The sequence below is a fragment of the Sphaeramia orbicularis genome, unplaced genomic scaffold (genome assembly GCF_902148855.1).
Source record: "Sphaeramia orbicularis unplaced genomic scaffold, fSphaOr1.1, whole genome shotgun sequence".
Taxonomy (NCBI): domain Eukaryota; kingdom Metazoa; phylum Chordata; class Actinopteri; order Kurtiformes; family Apogonidae; genus Sphaeramia; species Sphaeramia orbicularis.
Window position 1 is genome coordinate 54 of NW_021941465.1, and position 20969 is coordinate 21022.

At 36.4% G+C, this 20969-nt stretch overlaps 1 protein-coding gene across 1 annotated transcript in view; it reads left to right on the plus strand.

Annotated features, from left to right (window-relative positions):
- Positions 1-4940: 4940 nt before the first annotated feature.
- The window catches only part of LOC115415900 (partitioning defective 3 homolog B-like), a gene marked incomplete at both ends in the record, with an annotated part of 32351 nt that continues 16322 nt past the window's right edge, over positions 4941-20969 (plus strand). Inside the window, 3 exons of the mRNA XM_030129572.1 lie at positions 4941-5024; positions 9871-10029; positions 13872-13998. Coding sequence (XP_029985432.1) covers positions 4941-5024; positions 9871-10029; positions 13872-13998 — 370 coding nt within the window. The remainder of the gene's footprint in view (positions 5025-9870; positions 10030-13871; positions 13999-20969) is intronic.

Below are 20969 nucleotides of genomic sequence, written 5' to 3' on the forward strand. Positions count from 1 at the left end.
ACAGAAACAAACAGTTAATAAATAAGTCCATAACAACAATACAGGAGACACATGTGAGAGACAAATACTCAACAGGTGCAACAGTCAGCTAAATTTGTTGCAGGGTTTTGCTTAAAACAGTGAGAGATGTGAGGACAGTGAGTTTGAGGAAATAAAGGTGAAATAAATAGATAAAGTAGCCAATCTGTCCTTATCTGTCTCATACTAAAACTAACTAGAAAGCACTCTGAGAGCGCAGACCTCCGCCAGGGCAGATCAGTGCCCCCCCCCCCCGACGTCACCACCAAAATGTAATCATTTGTTCCTTGTGCCAGTATCAATATTTCCTGAAATTTTCATCCAAATCTGTCCATCAGTCTTTGCCATTTGATAGAACACCCCATTGTAAATCCCTGAGTCAAATTGCATGAGATTTGCACAATTCCCCCATATTGTGATTTCCACCATAAATATTTGTCCCATATTAATTTTACCTATATTTTAAGATTCCTTGACCATGAAAACATACCATTAGCAACTAGATTCATAATTATATCCTATTAGTTCAGTAGTTATTCACGAAAATCACATTTCTCGTAATGGCGGTTTTCTTCTGGATCTAGCTCCTTAAGTATTAAAGCTACATGAAATCCGGTGGCATACTCCCGATGCGGAACTGACTGAGCTACACGATGGCGCTTGTCAGAAATTTCTACCTTTAATTATTAAAGGCACAGTAGGCCAAAAGTAAGGGCACCCCCATTTTTTATATAAATTGAGATAAAATCCGCCTTCTGGATCAGATCCGGATCAGCCTTTGAAATGTGATAGAGGACCCCATTGTCAATTCCTGAGTGAAATTTCATGAGTTTTGGTCAATAATTAAGCGAGATATTGGGAAACAAAATTTTGGCCCCATTTACCACAATGTTAACGAAAATTTCAAAGTGATCCAGAATCCAGGATTTCTTCCGGATCACCCCCAAAAGTTAATCATTTCTTCCTTATCCCAGTTCCAACAAACCTGAAAATTTAATCAAAATCTGTCCATAACTTTTTGAGTTATGTTGCACAGTAACGGACAGACAAACAGACAAACAAACAAACCCTGGCAAAAACATAACCTCCTGTGGTGGAGGTAATTAAACTTTAATTACTTACTAAACCAGCTCAGGACCACCCCTTTAACCCTTTCATGCACAGTGGTCACTCCAGTGGACAGTTCTTCTCCAGCTGTTCTCTTGTACATCCCTGGGTTTTGTTGTTTTACTTCCATATCAGCCAACACAGCACCATCCCTTACACTGCAATTCAGACCATTACTGTAACTTTGCTGTTCTTGGTAAACCTGATCTGCGCTAACATGTTTGCTATTGTTTTTAGACTGTAATTAACAGTTTTCTTAAACAAAAAGTTTTTTTTTTTTGCATATTATCAACATGAAGTGAGTAATAACTAGTATTCGAGTATATTAAAATGTGAGAAAACATCAGATTAGCTGCATTAAAATGTTTTTATTTCATAGTTTTCACATAGTATATCACTTTTCTGATATTGCAATTTTAAATATGTTTCTTTGCTTCCAAATTAACCACATGGTGTCCAGGTGACTGGATATTTTTGTAACTCCACAAAAAATAGGTCAATTAAAAGATATTCAATCACATTTTTTTTCAGACCTAAAGATGAATAAAAACACTCAGGAAAAAAATCTTGACTAAGGTTCTTATAATTCATGCATGAAAGGGTTAAAGTGGATTTTCTTCTTCACTTTGAATAGAAACATGCCCTGAAATGGTGTTAGGATTAAAGGGGCACCATGTCCGCCATCTATTGGTGGGAGGTGGTAACAAGACTTGGTAACTATCTGAAGTTATTATGGTCTGTTTCAGTCAGTTATGTGATTGCTGCTGTATTGCGACTTTGGTATTTAAAGGGTTAACAAAGTAAGAGAGGTTTAAATCAGGTAAATGCTGTTGCAAATTAAACCAGAAGGAATCTCAGAGCCTAATGAAATTGCTGTAATTATGTGCAGAAAGTTGAAGCGTTTCTCTGTTGGGTATTTTGAAGTTGTTTCCAAGGTCGTGAAGCTTCCTATCAGGTCTGGACAGTCAGTCTGACGGGGAGACTTTTTCCAGCAGGGAAAACAGTTTTCTGCAGAGTAAAGGACTTTGTGTCGGCTTACACGCTGTTAAACCTACAATCCCCACAGACAAACAGTGTTTAAACCTGACACTGCTGACCCACTCAAACACACACACACACACACATAGACACACACACACACAACACACACACACACACACACAGTCAGACTGTATGTACACATACACACAAACACAGTAGCATTTACTCGTGTACATTTATTCAGCATAGTTGACTTTTTTCTTCCATTTTTGTTTACCTGTAACGGTATTAAACACTTAACACAACAATAAACATTTTGCGCTGCAGTGTGGATTCAGTTAGTGTTCAAAATCAAAGACATAAATCAATCTGAACCAAACTCGATCTAATCCAGTCAAATTTAGGGTCATGGAACTTTTTTTTTTCAGGGTGTGTGGTGGATCCTTAAAAAGTCTTAAATGTGATCGTCCTAAATTAAGGCTTGCATTATCCATAATAAATGGTAATTAATCCTTAATATGATGCTTAAAGGTAAAAAAAAACCCAAAAAGGTTTAGTAAAATAAAAAGAACTAAAAAAGGAATAAAACTTGAATAGGCGCTGTGTCTGGCATCGTCTTCGTCATTAAACATCTTCTCTGATGAAACTACTGGTGGATTCATTTAACATTTTACACGTTGCTTCTTTCAGACAATGAGTTTTTTCACGGTTTGAGAAATTTTTATTTTTGCATTTTTATTTATTTATTTATTTTTTTTTTACAAACTTTTGAAATATTTTACAAATTTTTGAAATATTAAAAATGTGCCTTTACTTCTGATGGTCCAGATTTTGATGGTTTGTTACATGTAAATGGTTACAGATATCAATATAGTTACTATTGAGCACTGATAGGAAGTCATATGTGGACTTTCATTTGGGTCCATGACCTTTGACCTTGAGCCACCTTGAAGGGTCAAACCCAAGGTCACCAATTTCTGCATTTCAACAATCTTCTTTTCTGAAACCACTGGTCGGATTTATAAAAATAAATAAATAAATAAATATATGATGCTTCCTTGGGACAATGTTCGCAAAGCTTGTTGACAGTTTTGAGAATTTTTTGTTTTAATATGTTATGAATTTTTGAAATATAAGAATGTGCCTTTACTTCTAATGGTCCATATTTGATGGTTTATAACATGTAAATGGTTACATATATCAGTATAGTTCCTATTGATCACTGATAGAAGTCATATATAGACTTCGATTGATTTAGTTGAGTTCTCCTACAGTGAAAGTACCGCCCACTTCTATTGTTAGATTGATCTGCATCCAGACCACAGGACTGGAACATAGAGACAGAACCTGACAACCTCACACATTCAACTGGGGATTGATTCAGATAGAACAGGACTGCTACAGAAGAGGATTAGGGCCACTGGGAAAAAAACAAAAAAACAAAAAACAGGTCCCATATATTTTTTTTAAAGTGTGAAGTATACCTTTTTCTCAGAATTCGTTTTTTTTTTCCCCAGAATTCTGACTTTTTTGTCAGAATTCTGACTTTTTTTTCTCAGAATTCTGACTTTAATCGTGGAATTCTTATTTTAATCGTGGAATTCTGACTTTGTTTTCTTGGAATTCTGACTTTTCCTCAGAAATTCTGACTTTTTTCTCAGAATTCTTGGAATTCCTGACTGTTTTTCCCCGAATTCTGACTTTAATCTCTGAATTCTGACTTTTTTCTAATAATAAAAAAAAAAAAAACAAAAAAAAAAAAAAAAAACAATATAGATATATATATATATATATATATATATATATATATATATATATATCTATCTATATATATAAATATATGTATTTATATATATGTATATATATGTATGTGTGTGTATATATATATATATGTATATATATATATATATATATTATATATATATAATATATATATAGTGTATATATATATAATTTATATATATATAATATATATATATATATATATAATATATATATATATATAATATATATATATATATATTGGACCTCCATTTTTTTTTTTTTTTTTTTTTTTTTTTACTCCAGTTTTCCCTAATCCTCTGACGCTGACATACAGGGACATTGGAACTATTTTTTTCTAATTAAAGTCTTTTCACATGGCATAAGAGTCAGTATAATCTATCAAAGTATAACATTGTTACTCTTCACACATTTACAGCTCTTTGATGCTCTGTTCCCATCATTTTCCTCTAACTCCGTCCTGTGATGACCTCCGTATAGTGTTTCTCTTCATTTTTGTGGGATTCTTATGGTGGTTTTTATCTACCCAGTCATCTGTGGATCTGTGTGTGTCTGTTTTATGCTCTTTGTTCTCGTCTGTACTCCCTCTGCTCATACTACCTTGTCCTGCTGTCTCTCTTGTTGGTCGTACTCTCCAATTACCTCTTGAAATGCACAGGTCATTTTATTGATATTGCCGGGTGAGGGAAGAAAAAAAAAGATGGCATGTACTAAAAGCAGACAGGTCCAAATGGTGTTTTTTTTCTTCCCCTTTTCTCTTCTTGGAAAAATAGACTGTGGCTGCAATTTTTCCTAAGAGAAATTAGCTGAAAAGCTCCTTCTGATGGTTTCTCTCAAATGGAAAAGCTTTTAAGTTGAGCTTTGGAGACAGTTCAAGCTACTGAACTGACCTGTGTTTCCTTACCCTCTACCCTGCCCCCCCCCTCCACCTCTATCGTCCCCAGAAGGAAGAGGTGCCCCGTGGTCCTGGTTTTATTTCGGGACGTGGAAAGAGCAGCTTATGTTCGAGTGGTACCGCTCAATGACACCGGTTCCGCCGGACTGGGGGTCAGCTCAAGGGAAACAAGTCCAGGGAGACGGGAGAGAGATCTGGGAATCTTCATCAAATCATCATACACGGAGGAGCGGCTTATAAGGTGACGCACTATTAACCCATTAAGACCCAGTACTACTTCTGTGACAGTTCCCAAATGAATTTTTCTCTTTATCTTACCCATCCTTAAGTGATTATTACCATTTCTTGTAATATTATCTTCTTTATTTTGGGTTTTTCTCAGTGAAAATGAGGTATTTTCATACATTAATTCCCTGATCATGTAGATGTCTCATAAAGACTCAGACTAAAGTTGAGGGGTATTATATCAGAAACAGAGTAAAACTCATGAAAAGTGACTTTTTCAGTTCAAATATATCCTTAACTGAACCTAACCCAGTGTGCCATCCATCCGTCATTCAGTTTGTGCTTATTTTCTTCATGTTACTTAATATTTTGTAGCTTTTTGTTCTTTCATTCATTTATTTGGCCCTTTTTGTTCATTTTGTTGCTTATTTTATTCTTTTTTTAGTCTATGTTTTGCCTTCTTTTTCTCGTTATTTATTACTTTGTATGTATTTTTTGTTCATTTTAGTTCATATGCATAACCCCAGTGTGTCCATCCACTGTCATTGATCCAACTCCATGGGTTTTACTGGTGAATCAATGTATAGAAGATGACAGTGTTTCCACAAATATAAACAGCGCTGATCACAATCAAGGGTACCAGAAAGGGTGCACACATAGATAAAAATAATAATGCTCTATCAAAAAATCAGACAGGCCATTTTCTTTGTCTGATATTTCTCTTTAAAGTCCAAATATATTTTTGTATTAAAGTGTCTACTAAAAATTTTGCAGGCTTTGCCCTGTCAAATCAGAAATTATTCGATGTACAGACACTGGAGCCTAATAGCATCCATAGTTAAGGCTTTGAAGATTTACAAATGTTTCAGCACTCAAGATAATCATGCATGTTTATTGCATAGATGTCGTGGTCCAAGCATGCGTGCTGAAAAATTCCATATATTGACAGAAACAATAAAATTCGACCCACATATTTTGAATATGGTGTACGGACACTACTTGGTGCACGGACTCTACAAGACTGGAATGGAAATCTGGCTTACCACATGGTCACATCTCTGTTAGATCTGTAACTAAGTCTTCCTGATTCAGGAGTAAATAAACATTTGTGAACAAGTTATAACAATATATCTATAAGGCATATATGCGATATTATTGATGGAAGTATATTGGGTGTACGTACACTACATGAATTTGGGTGAACAACGCGCCATTTGAAAACATGCGGTTCAACGTAAACATCCGTTTGCCACATTGTTTCCAAATTTTCTGCAGCCAGGGAGCAGACCAAAATCTGTCTAGTTGTGCATATTTAGTCCTAATAATACTGAAATAACAGGTTCCCATTCTATTATTACAATTAAAGGGCTGTAAAAGAAGGGTTTTCACAACAAAAAGGTTGATTGTCTTAATCCTGAAAATAAGAATTGATAATCAGCTGTTCAACAAAAATGATCAATAAATGAAAAGCAATGTGATGTGTGTATTTTGTAATAAAAAAGACACAGGAGTTGAGTAGTAATTATTTATTGTGTTACAAAACATTATGTACATAGTTTTGCTCTCTTATAACAATAAAATTGTGCGCGTTTTCAGGCTCATTGGGTTGCCATTTTATCAGTTTTTATCTGATTTTCTTCAAATTTGGAGGATTTCAAGATCTAGTAATAAGATGGCCAAAGAAACATTTGGGAATGGTTTGGGGGGATCTTTTTGCAATACTGATGAATAACTAAAGCAAATATACTTGTACACCTTGATTGTGATCAGGCCGAAAACAAGTGTCTTCAATTCTTTTCCATTTGTAGCTTATTTTGTTCATGTACTCGTTTGTTGATTATTATTCATTCTTGTCGATTATATTGATCATTTAGGTTGGTTTTGTTGCTTATCAGATTTTTTTCTTCATTTACTATATTTTTCATTTGTTTTTATTCATTTTATTTAGTATTTAATATATATGAACAAGTGTGTCCATCCACTGTCATTTGATCCAACTCCATGGGTTTTTACCGGTGAATCAGTATTGTAGAAGATGACAGTGTTTCCACGGTAACCACGGAAGCCTCCGAACGCCCCTAATGGGTCATATCTGATGACCCTGAAAAGATTGAAGAACTGTATTTTACAGGGTGGGGAAGCAAAATTTACAATGACAATTTAGGTTTTTTTTTCTCAGCAGGCACTACGTCAATTGTTTTGAAACCCAACATATACTGATGTCCTAATCATACCTAACCACTATTATCCATACCTTTTTCAGAAAACTTTTGCCCATATGAGTAATCAGGAAAGCAAACGTCAAAGAGTGTGTGATTTGCTGAATGCACTCGTCACACAAAAGGAGATTTCAAAAATAGTTGGAGTGTCCATAAAGACTGTTTATAATGGAAAGAAGAAAATGACTATGAGCAAAACTATTACCAGAAAGTCTGGAAGATACTATTAAAGAAGAATGGGAGAAGTTGTCACCCCAATATTTGAGGAACACTTGCGCAAGTTTCAGGAAGTGTGTGAAGGCAGTTATTGAGAAAGAAGGAGGACACATAGAATAAAAACATTTTCTATTATGTACATTTTCTTGTGGCAAATAAATTCTCATGACTTTCAATAAACTAATTGGTCATACACTGTCTTTCAATCCCTGCCTCAAAATATTGTAAATTTTGCTTCCCTACCCTGTATGCCAATTATTGACATGGATTGAAAGGATTAATGGATCAAAAGGTATGGATAGTTTTGGTAATGGTGGATGTCTGGGTGTTTATGGGTTAAGTCAGATGGCAGTTCTAACCAGTTCTCTCTAGTTGTGGTAGTTGTGACTAAAAGTGTTTTCTGTTATGTCTCAGGCCTCCAAAATCTAATCAGATCATCATTTAGTCCAAGTAAATGTTTTTACTAAAAATTTACCTCAAGGTATTCTGAGTTGTCACATTCATACAGATGGACAGACACAGGATCACCGCGACCCAACACCATCTCAGTCATCATGCCTGTAAATGCATATATAAAATAAAATGGAATAAAATCTCCTCTCACCTTGACCCTTGACCAGAAACTTGATTCTGTTCATTCTTTAGCCCAACTGAACATTTTGCCAATTTGAGAAAATGACCTCAAGTCTTCCTTAGACATTACACCTTATAAGAATGGACAGAGATGAAGTCACAGTGACTTTGACCTTTGACCTTGTCCACCAACTCTATTCTAAATTTTCCTGCTTTCTGTCAAATCTTAAATTATACTTCCTTCCACTCCTTATCAAATGTGCGAATGAAGTCATGTATAAGTTTTGTTTTTGTTTTTTTGTTTTTTTCCATGACTTCTTACTACCTGTTTTATTTCTAAGGACTAAGTAAGCTTTGTCTTGTTGCATATTCGAAATACACTATACTAAAAAAAAAAAAAAATCAGTCCTGAAATATTGGACTAAATGTAATTCTGCATTCCAGGCAGGTTTTTGAGCCTGTGAGTCACGACTTCAAACCACGACTCAAGACGTTGTAACTTTCCAGGCAAGTCACACCAAACTGCCTGAGCGCAAGGAATTGTGGGAGCTAGATGTAAACAAACCATCATGGTGGACCGTACGGAGCTTATGTTCATTTACAATCATTTCTATCACCAGAGATGTTTATTTTGCTTATTTTAGGGAAACAGAGGAGTAAAAACAGCGCATAAGGCAAGAGAAGCTGTTATACCTTTATGTTATTTGTATATCTGGATTCGTATTTGGTATTATTTATTCTTGTCCTAATGCGAGAGTAGCTGCTGATTATGCAGAACATGTGCGGATAAATTGTGTTACGGCAATACCTTGTTTTAATAAATAATTTGGCATAAACACCGCATCCGTGGGGGGGTTGCCATTGTTGTTTCACAGGCTACGTGACGGTCAGAGCTCGGAACTGGGAGAACAGGATCTAGTACGAGTTCTGGGTGGGAAGTCACGGGTTTGACTGACATTCCAGTGCATTTTCACTGGTAGAAGGTGGAAAACATGAGTTATGGGTTGCCTGGAGCACAGGATAAGTGGTACCAACAGGGGTGGTATGGTGGTGTAGTGGACCCTCCTGTGGTGGGGGTACTGGGTCCGATCCCAGTTTCTGCGCCTTAATAGATTAATTAGTTGACCTAAATCACCTGTGGATGTGAATGTGAGAGTCAATAGTTGGTATATGAGATCAAGTCTGGCACCTCCATGATCCTCCAGAGCTGAAGGTGTGTCAAACATGTGGCCCGTGGGTCAAAACCGGCCCACCAAAGGGTCCAATCCGGCCCATGGGTTTCTCCATCTTCTCACCCACATGTGGTCTCTCCTTGGTTCCCAAAACCAAAATGGTGATTAAAAAATGGTTAAAAATCACCAAAACCTGTGGCTTCAGACTAAGACTAGGAAAATCAGGCACATTCTAGTTTGAGCATTTGTGACATGACAAGAAAATAAAGAAATTGTCATGCGGTGGTGAATGATAAGACTCAAATGCACGGTGCTGAAGGGAAAAAACGGATTTATTAACAGAAACAATAGAAGGGGAACAAACAGAAAAACCTGGTGCAGAGGTCAGAGTCCAGTGAGAAAAGATGGAAAATGGGGAAGAAGTCAGAGTTAATGTATGTGATGAGGTGCAATGATCCAGCGCTGCACAGCCACAGAAAAGAACCGTATATATGCTCCTAATGAAAAGGAGCTGCAGCTGTGCAGAACACAGCAGGTGGATATAATGAGTCTGAGTACTGAGGGAGGGGTCCGCAGCCACGCCGTAGTGGACCGGCACAGAAATGAGTTGTATTTTGCTTCAGTAGTGTAGTTTTAGGTTTCATCAGTTCTTTAGTGAAGGTTTGATGTGTGTTTTTAACAGGATGGGCGGCTTCGAATCAATGACCAGCTGGTGGCGGTGAACGGCGAATCGCTGCTGGGACGCTCCAATCATGTGGCGATGGAGACGCTGCGACGCTCGATGTCTCAGGAGGGAAACGTACGAGGGACGATCCAGCTGGTGGTCCTGAGAACTCTGACGGTATGTACACACTTACACACACTCAGTGGAAAAGCAAAAAAACCCCAAAAAAACCACAATCACAATCAAACAAGTGTCCAAACTAGGGCTGAGAAAACGCCTATGTAAAGATATGCTTTTATGTCAAATATTTGAGTATAGTTTTAATTTCTTGCAATTTTGATTGTATATACCTAATGTTCGGAACCAATACTCACTTTTAAAGTCTTGAAAGTCTTTGTGAAACATCTTTGTGTTATTTATGCAATAAACTATGTACATTTTTCAAATCGGATTTTATAATTTTTGTGTTTTTTGGCCTTTTGTGTTGATATAGTAGGTTAAAGTGAAAAAATAGTAGGCAGATGATATAGATGAAGTTGTGCTGAAAAAAAGATACCAAACATGGATATAGTAAACATTTCTTTATATACTATATAAAGGCAAAATCAAAAGTACTGAAAAACGGCCAAAATAGGCTCAGACCACTAAGGGTTAAGAAAGCGCTTACAGGAAACTGAGGATGTCTGTGTTTACTTCATAGGTACTGTTAACATATTGTTTAAATTTAGAACCAGAATGATGCAAAAATGCTGAATTTGTCATCAGATTCAACAATAAAAGCACCACACACAAACTAAACCTTCAGAAACCAGTGAAAACTAGAAGAATACTGTTTGTATTGACAACTTTCCTGTATTTTAGAAGAAGTAAGAAAACTGAATCAGATCGTAGATAGTGATTTTTACCTCGAAAGATCATCCAAGGTTATTTCTTCAACAGTATTTTTCCATTGCGGTCTCCAGATCTCTTAATTACCTTTTCTCTGAAACTCTACTCTGATCTTTTCAGATTATATTAATGAATGGATGAAACAATCAGATAGGTTAAGGTCACTTTTAATCATTACTTCATGTCTGTCATGAAGCTCCACAGTTGGAGACAACTTTTTTGTAGCGTTTAAGCACATAATAAATCTGTTTTCTTCATTTCAGTTTATCAATAGTCTGATTTTTAATAACTTGGCCCCTGTTTCAGTTCACAGCTTTAGTAAACAAATGACATTTGAGCCGTATCAGTAAAAAATAACGTTTTTGAGTAAATATTTCCCCGTTCATAAGTGCTTATACTTGATGCACAAATTGGAGCAGAATGTTTTGTGAAGATGAATAAAAGTCATGGTGCAGAACAGTTTTCATTGTAAAATAACTGAAACACTCTCTCCTCATAAAATACCCTAATCTGGGTTAGTACACCTGCTGTGTCACGTCACTAGAAGGAGAATACATGGATCTTTTATCTCTATTCTGCATCTCCTACCCCCTCTATTTCTCCCGTAGACTAAAACATGCCTTTTTTTTGCCTCTGCTTGTCTGTGCACATTGTGACTTTTAGCCTTTCCATTGAGTCTTCACATACTCAACGCTGGTCTCCCTTCTCTCTACTCTCACCAGCAGCAGTAAAAGAGCATTTACACTTGAGCTATTCAGATTTCTCTGAGCTTCTCCTGTGTGTGTGTGACGGAGTGTTCTTCACTGGGCTCTATGTCTTTTCTTTATGAGTTAAAAAAAAGAAAAAAAAGATGCTTTTCATTTCGGTTGCTTTCCAGCTGATGCCCTTTTACTCGACTCTGCTGAATGTTTGTACAAACCCTCGTGGACACAAAAGCTGGGTTGTCGGCTCAAGTGTGGATGGCCCTTTGCATGGCCTGTTGGTAGTGAATTAAAAAAGAAAAAAAAGGACATACTGTACATGCTGCACAATAGAATAGATCTTTATTGTCAGTTGTCGCTTTTCCATTGGACATACGCACAAAACTTTACTGATATTTACTAAATGTCGAAAAAACAGAAGTGCGTAATGTTAGTTTTTCCATTAAATCCCAAATGCGGTGATTTGTTTATTTATTATCGCAACATGACGCGAGAAGTCATTCCATAAACATGGCGACGAATATAAATATGGTGTTGATTTACAGATATATTCATTAGTATTATATGTTACCCCTCTATCTCGTACTAAATTAAAAAATTATTGAGTTTCCTGGTGTGTCCACACATACCACGCCATGTTTTTTTTTTTTTTTTATTATTCTTCTTCACTTGTTGTAACGTACGTCAACATCTGTTTTTTTTCCATTGACGTGACTCTAGTTGCGGAAAAAAGTCTTTCCATTGCAGTTTTGCATGATATACCATTTGCACTACGCCTTAAAAACCACCTCTTGCCATCGCAAAAACTTTTAATCAAAAAATGAGAGTTGATGTCTGAGCAGCCAGGTCGCATTTATCCGACCTTTACCTCATTGAAATGCAACAAACATCACAATTCTGCATCCCAGGAGTGTTACTTCTATAAACACAGTGCGTGTCTGCATGGTCAGGACCTCTTTTACGCAAGCAGGTCACTTCAGGGTCTCATTCAGTTCATACACAAAACTGATAGAAGTCGTATTTAATGTGTAATATGTACGAGCACAGAAAAAAAGTCGGATTTCACCCAAAAATCCAAACTGTGCATTAAGGCCTGCTGTCTGAACATAGTTGTAGTTTTTGGTAACCGTATGGGAGTGTTAAAAATGTTTTCTTCACTGATATAAATGAGATGAACAGCACAATCCAGGAGCACCACTGCAACAATTCCATCAAACAATCCCAACATTCTTTTGCAGGTACGAGGCTGCGTAACCTGTAAAACTGTTGATCGATCGTTTGTGTGCATGTAATTGTGCAGCCGGACTCACCCAGCTCATCTCCTGTCAGTGGTTTGATGGTGAAAGCTGTTGGCTGCATCAAAGAGCTGCATCCCTGTCTCCATCTTTGTCTTAAAGAGTGGAAGAGAAAGGATAAAACGAGGGGAAGATGAAGGCGGAGTGATAAGAGACAGTACCTTAAAAGCCTTTTTAGGCCTCACTATTGATGCTTTTAACATTATAAAAACGGACCACTCTACTGTTTCCCCCTCTGATCTTTTCCCCTCCTTTTTTGTACATTCTTGATGCTTTCTCCCATTCCTTACTGTACTCATCCCCGTCCAACTCCCTCTTATCTGCCTTTTTTATCCAGCTGCTCTTTTCCATCAGTAACTCTCCAAACACACTCCGTCTTACCCCCTAAGCTAAGTAAGTACGACTCCACATGAGTTCCGTGGTGATAATCTAACGCTGTTCCCAAACATGGGCCCGACTGCTGACATAATATCAGATCCACTCATTTTAATATAAATAAATTCAGCCCATTCATCCGAGTGGAACATGACAAGCAGGATTTATCTCAGACAATGCTGTTATGTCACTTTCTTTGTTCGGATGGAGGCTTTAGAGGAAGGTACACAAAGAAACACGGAGCGCTAAAACAGCAGAAGTTTGCAAACAGGTCGACACGTACAGTGAATGGATGCAAATTGAGTTCTCCAGGAAATAATAGATGTAAAAAAGACACACCGGTGCTGCTATCCTCATCTTTTTCGGATTATCGCCGAGGCCGAGGAGGACCGGAGTTGTTTTAGTGTGAATGTCGTTACCGCACACAAAGGGACGGACTGGAATAAAGGAGGTGTTTGGGTGTTGAGGACAAGTACAGCCCTGCAGGTCATGGGAAAGGGGATCCCCTCTTCCACCGTGATCTCCACTGTCTTTGGGGAGCGACCTTCTTTCTGTCTTTATTTGACATCCTTGGCGTCGATTTGGTGGTGAATAGACTACTCACTCTTCCAGTGATTATTCCGTATAAAAGCAACCTCATACCACATATTAAACTTTGGAGAGAAAGTTTAACTGAGCACTGATGCTATTTTAGGCTTATTTTTGTGTATTTCATGGTCTTTTTATGGTTTAATTAACATATGTTCTGGTCCTGTTTTAGGAACATCGTGCCGTGTCTCCCAGTCGTTCCTTTGACAGCTCTTCAGGCCTGATGAGTCCAGTCAATGGTCAAACTAACGGCCCCGCCCACCCCTCCATGGTCAACAACGCCATCTATGCATCCAATGGTGAGTGTTTGCTTTTTTCACTGGTTGAGAATCCTTTTCTACAATTCGTTTTCAAACCAACTTGGTAATTTTTAGCTCACAGGCTGATAGGCTATGAGCTATTGTGAAGGCGCTGTGTCTGGGGTCGTCTTCATCGTTGTTTTTTAGTTTTGAGAAATTTAGATTTTTAAAAATTTTTTAAACATTGAAAATGTGCCTTTCCTTCTAAGGGTCCATATTTTGATGGTTTATAACATGTAAATGGTTACAGATATCAATATAGTTCCTATTGATCACTGACAGAAGTCATACATGGACTTTCATTTGGGTCCATGACCTTTGACCTTGAGTGACCTTGAAGGGTCAAACTCAAGGTCACCAATGTATAGATTTTAAAAGATATCAATATAATCACTACTGAGCACTGATAGGAAGTCATATATGATATATATTGTATATATGTATGATCTCCTGCATTAAGACCACAGGACTGTAACAGAGACAGAACCTGACAACCTCAGAAATTCAACTTGGAACCAGATGCTCAAGCCGATTTACAGAAACCCAAACAGAATCCTCCAGGAGTAAACACTAACTTGTGACAGTTCCCAATTTGATTGTTTTCTCTTTATTTAACCTTCCTTAAGTGATTTATCATCATTTATTATAATATTATCTTCTGTCTTTGCATTTTAGCTTACCGGCCGATAGGTCGTAAGCTATTGTCGTCATGCGGCGTCCGTCATCGTCGTCTGTTGTCGGTCTGTTGTCGTCGTCCGTTACAAAAAGTTCAGTCGTCTTCTGCTCCGAACTACAATTCCGATTGACGTCAAACTTGGTATACAGCTTCTTTATGATGATGTCAACAAAAGTTTGAGAAATTATTTGGATCCAGATCTGATTCTGGATTTGGTGCGACTTTGAAAAATTTCCCATTGTAAGAGATAGGAAGTGAATTGATGCAATAACTCAGTAAATATCCAGTGTAAATTTCTCCAGTCTAGCCCTGATGGGGAGATGACCAAAACATAATGTCCACATGCTGATCAGGATCTTCTTCTGGATCCGGGAACTTACGGAAAATTTAACATGGGCTCTTATGGGGAAAAAATTTCAGTCATCTTCTCCGAAACTCCAGTTCTGATTGACTTCAAACTTGGTATACAGCTTCTGTATGATGATGTCAACATAAGGTATTGAAATTATTTCGATCCAGATCTGATTCTGGATTTGGCGCGACTTTGAAAAATTTCCCCATTATAACAGATAGGAAGTGGATTGATTCAAGAAATCAGTATCAATGATATCAAGTTGGAATTTGAATTTTTTACAGATCTGATTGGAATATGACCAAAACATGGGCTATTTCTGTAATAGAATAAATACACGTAACTGGGTGATAGTAAATGTCATCTGAATACATTTCCCTAAGATTTTAATTTGGGCGGTAAGCTACAGGACCATTGGTCCTATTTTGTCAGTGAAAATCCGGTATTTTCCCATTTTGAATTTTCTGATCATGTTGATTTTCATTAAACATTCAGATTAAAGTTGAGGATTATTATATCAGAAACAGAGAAAACTGGAGAAAAAGTGACTTTTCCAGCAAATATATCATTAACTGAAAGTAAAAAAGAGTGTGTCCATCCACTGTCATTGATCCAACTCCATGGGTTTTACTGGTGAATCAGTGTTGTAGAAGATGACAGTGTTTCCACGGTAACTACGGAGCCTCAGAACGTCCAAATGGGTCAAATCTGTTGACCATGAAAAGATGAATAACTGTATTTTATACCAATTATTTATATGTATTGATAGGATTAGTGGATCAACAGCTATTAAACAGTTTACATCAGTAGCTGCTTTTGGTCACTAGTGGATGTTTGGTTCTTTATGGGTTAATATTAGAGGTGACTCCAACTCCTCTTAACAACACAACCAGGAATAAATGTGAAAAATTCTCTTATTTTCATATTTTTGCTTTGTTAATAAATACCAGAAATGCTGCGAGAGTAATTAACTCTCCATCAGTGTCCTCATTTCTATTTTAAGATGCTACAAATGGTGTCCAAAAGCCCTAAAAAGCCTGTTTTCTGTTATTTAAACAACACATCATCTCATGCCATCGTCTTCTAACTACTATATTTTCAGTTCATTTCGAGACTATGAAAGAATAAATAAAGACTATGACAGGCCTAATTCAGTCCATATAATTAATTAACAGTTAACACAGCTCCTAATGAGCATGAAGTATTATGATGAACAGCGGTGTATCCATAATTTACACTAACATCACTCAGAATGACTCTCATAATACAGGCATTTTATTTTTCTTACCAAAAAGCAACACAGCAGCAGTGATTTTTTGTTCTCTTTAATGTTTCCCTCCGTATCTGTAATGTTAAAATAACTGTCATTTACCAGGACAGGCCTACACGTCCACACCAAAGAGTGCAGCACAGCCACAGTGTTGTGTTTTGTTCTGTTTTCACTTCTGGAACAGCATGCTGGCTTTTTCCTGGCCCTGCTTCAGCCCTGATTTTAGCTGACATTACTGTACTTTTCTACTCTTTTGTTCTCCCGTTTTATTTTTTTTTTAACACTGAAACAGCATCAAAGGTGGGCATATCATTTGCAACGAGTTAAAAAAAGTACAGAAAGTTAATAACTGCGAAAAACAAACAGTATCTTTGAGGTAAAACAAGCATAAACCAAACCGATACCGGCATCAGCAGTGCAGCTTTAATTAGAGACTCCTCTGCCCGATGTTCCCTTTCATTTCTCTCTCTTTGCTTTTATTTTTTCCTCCTCGTGTTCCTCAAGGTTGCAGTATTTGTTTGTTAACGCTGCTATAAAGAGTTATTGTAGTTGTGGATGCTCCATAAAGCTCTTTTATTATGTGGATGTGCAGATGCGTGATCTGTGAATAGGTTTGTACTGTTTATATCTGCATGTTTGATAATGACTCATACCCTATATGGACAAAAGTATTGGGACACGTTGAATTCAGGTGTTTCTTTTCTAACAGGGGTCTAGGATACATCTCACTTAGGAAGAGAAATCTCACATTAAACTTTAAAGGGCTCATATTTCTCTAAACCCACTTTTCTTAGTCTGTGGTTCATTTATTTGTGTATTTGGACCCTAATAGTTCATAAAGTTTGAATTTGAACCCTTCAGGTGCTGTAAAACTATCTTTATATTCATTTCGGCAAAAATCGAGTGGAGTTCTACAACCTGTTTGAATTCTTGCTTAATTTGTTACGTTTTATAACTAGTCACGTCTCCGCATTTGCACATATAAGGTCCAGACTTCAGACGAACATTTCTCTGAGTACGACATAATTGTTTGTCAGCAGCAGCGGTTGTAGTCCATAATGAAAATATGTCCAAACTTGGAGCCCATTCCCCCCAAATGTTCAGTTGTTGGTTGAACGGGACAGAGCAGCACAGCTGACAACCTGGAGGGGGTGGGGCCTGAAGTGGTTCATGTGCATTTAAAGGGCCAGTGCTCCAAACCACCTTTCTGGTGTCATTACTCAGAAATAGGGTTGAAGATGAACCTGTGGAGTTGAATGAATGAAGAATTCAGAGCCAAGCAGAGCATTTACAGTTTATGGAGACCACAGGGAAATGTTGGAAAATGTATAATTCCATTTAAAAAAGTAAAATACCACTCCTTTAAGGAAATATTGATGTTTTTTATCTCGCATCATCATGAGCAGGACATCTTGCAGCTGTAGACATGATCTGTCCCAATATTTATGTCCATATACTTTACAAACATCAATATTTCTTTTAAGTTTAACGGGAGATTTTTCTTCCTCAGTGAGATGTGAAGAAAGTAGATGGTTAGTTGTGGTTGAAAGTAATTATTATAGTCAGAGACTGAAAAATGTTTGAGAAATTTAGAGGTAGAACATTTAAAATCATAGTTATGGATTAAAAAAAAAAAAAAAAAAAATCAATGTTTAGAGAATTAAGTCAAAACCATCCTTGAGGCATTTTGGAAACAAGATAACAATTTAAACCAAACTAACCAATGCAGTGATATTCATCCCAATATAAAACTATTTTATAACATTAGTCATTATTGTTTTGTATCCCAGACCCCTGTTAGAAAAGAAACACCTGAATTCAATGCGTCCACATACTTTTGTCCACATAGTGTCTCTTGTTTCTTGTTTAGAAATGCGTTAATGTCAAACAGTTTATGCGTGTGTTGTTTCAGCCATCAGTAGGTGGTGTTCAACAGTGTTGTGTGTTTTTGTGTGTGTTTACTGGCCCTGACCTTGAATACACTCGGCTGCTCAAACTAACCTCCGTTCTCATGACATTTACATCCACGCATTAGCCAGTGCGTATACCGCTGGCTGACTTCCTGTGTTGTGTAAGTGCACTTGTGTGTACTTCCCTGTTGTCTCACTCACACACTAATGAATGATTTCATATGCGGAATCCATTTTATTTGGCATTGAAGTCCAAATTAAAATGAAGGGAGTGTTTTTCCTCTACTGATGTGTGCTTTTGCAGGGGAATAAATTGAATCTAATGAATCCCTACATATGTATGTATGCAGATGTGTTATTTTTGCATTTATAGATCTTTCTCTTTATCTCTTATTCGTTGTTGCATCTCATTTATCTCTGCTACTGTGAATCTCGCTCAGTCTTTTTTCCTTTGTCTGCACTTTGAGTTTTCTGTTTCCCCTGGAGAGTCAGCCTACTGGATGGAGGAAGTACAGTACAGATTGAGGCTAGCTTCAGTTATTATGCAATTTCCCTCATTTTTGTTACTTGAAGCATATTTTTACATTTAGTTTTGTGATTGAACATATTGTGTATATATATATGCACACGCTGCTGCATTATTCCGCATGTCTGTTTGTCTGTCATTCCATTATTATTTCTCTTCCACACCATGCTGGGTTTTAGAAGTTGCTATATTATTATTCATTATTTTATTTTATTATTATGTCTTGAAATAATCTCTTTTGTTGTTGTTGTCTCTTATTCGTCCATTTGTCCATCATTTAATTTCTGGTTAACTATGAAAACTTGTAAACACACAAATAAAGAAATAAATTAGAGTCATTACAACAGTCATCAAGCATGCTCCTTCATCTATAAAGCATGACAATACTGCTGCACCTACAAGAAATATGTCTACCATAACTGCCTCATTGTTTGATTACGTTCGTCATGTCTTCCTTTACAAATGTTTGAGATTTTCTTGTGACCACAAAAGTAGACCCAATCAGCTGTTTTTAGACACGTCACACCAGGAAACGTTTGACAGCTCTGATGAAGGCTGAAGCTACAGCCGAAACATCAGCAGGTAAAAAAACATCTTGCCTCAATGTTACTTGTCTGATCACAAGAAAATCTCCAATATCTTCCTCAGCTATATAGAAAATACTTAGCACATTGACTGTTAGCTTGATGCTAACACGTAATGAAAAATGCCATTAATAGGCTACCAGAAAATAGCATTGTAACCTCAATCAGTCACAATCATTAAAACAAAAATGTTACAAAGGCCACAAAATGAACAAAAACAGCCAAAGTAATCAATAAATGGATAAAAAAAATATTGAAAATATGGATTAACCAGTAAAACCAAAGTAATTTGATAAATGACAGTGGATGTAGATGCTTGGTTTATATATTAAATAAAATAAAATAAAATATCTACAAAATGTACAAATAATAAATAATGTAAGTAAGACGTAGACTAAAATGAAGTAAAAAAAAAAAAATGAAAGAAAGACGACAAAATGAACAAAAACAGCCAAGGTAATCAATAGATTGGTAAAAAAGCATTGATTCACCAGTAAAACCATGTAGTTTGATAAACAGTGAAAGTAGATACTTGTTTTATGTTCATTTAAGGACATCTTTGCTGAAAAAGTCACTTTTTCTTCAATTTTTCTAATATAACAACCCTCAACTTTAACCCTTTCATGCATACTGGTCACTACAGTGGACAGCTATTCCACAGCTGTTCTCTTGCATATGCATAGATTTTGTTTTTTTTGTTTTTTTTTTCCACATATCTTTATTAAAGTTTTAAGACACCACATGTCTTTTCTGACATGAATTGGTAACATTATGTAGATCTCTCCTGAGCATAAACCCCCAGAATCACAAGCCCTCCCCATAGTTTTCACACAATTTGTCAGTAAATACATCTTTCTGTGCTTCAAAAATTAAACATGTAGTGTCCAGCTGAGTGGACATTTTTGCAACTTCATGAAAAATAGGTTCATAAGAATTTTTTTTTCATTAATATTTATTTAATGTGTTTGGGTTTTTTTTTTTTGAAATTTTGAAATTATTTTTATTTATTTATTTATTTTTATTTATTTTTCAGAAGAAAATTTTCAATTGCATTGTTTTTTTCATGCCTAAAGAGGAATAAAAAAACTCAGGAAAAAATTTTGATTAAGGTTCTCATAATTCGTGCATGAAAGGGTTAAGCAGCTTTAACAAACATCTACATTTATCAGTGAATTAAACAGGAAAATATGTGATTTACACTGAAAAATGCAAAATACAGATGATAATATTGTAGTAAATGGTGATAAATTGCTTAAAAAAAGGTTGAAGAGAAAAAAAAAAACGCATGACAAAAATAGCACTAGGTCTTTATGTTTTTTTTTTAAAGTCCCTCTATTCTTTTCACAGTATTTTTGAGATTCTATGAAATAAAAAGTCAATTACAGTCAGACATATTCCATTTGTGGAAGGGTTTGTAACCTTTTGGCAGCTTAACATGGAAGCGAACGTCCCTGTTTTCTTGTGTGAGCGCTGAGTAAATGCACTGACACAGCCACGCGGGATTAATGTGAAAGAAAAGTCACGAAACACCGGTTTTTCCCAAGACGGGGAGCGGATACACACACGGGTAGACAGATGAGTAGTAGACAAATACAGACGGAAGGAAGAAAAAGTTGAGTGCCAAAGAAGCGGATTCATATCTGTTATTGGAGT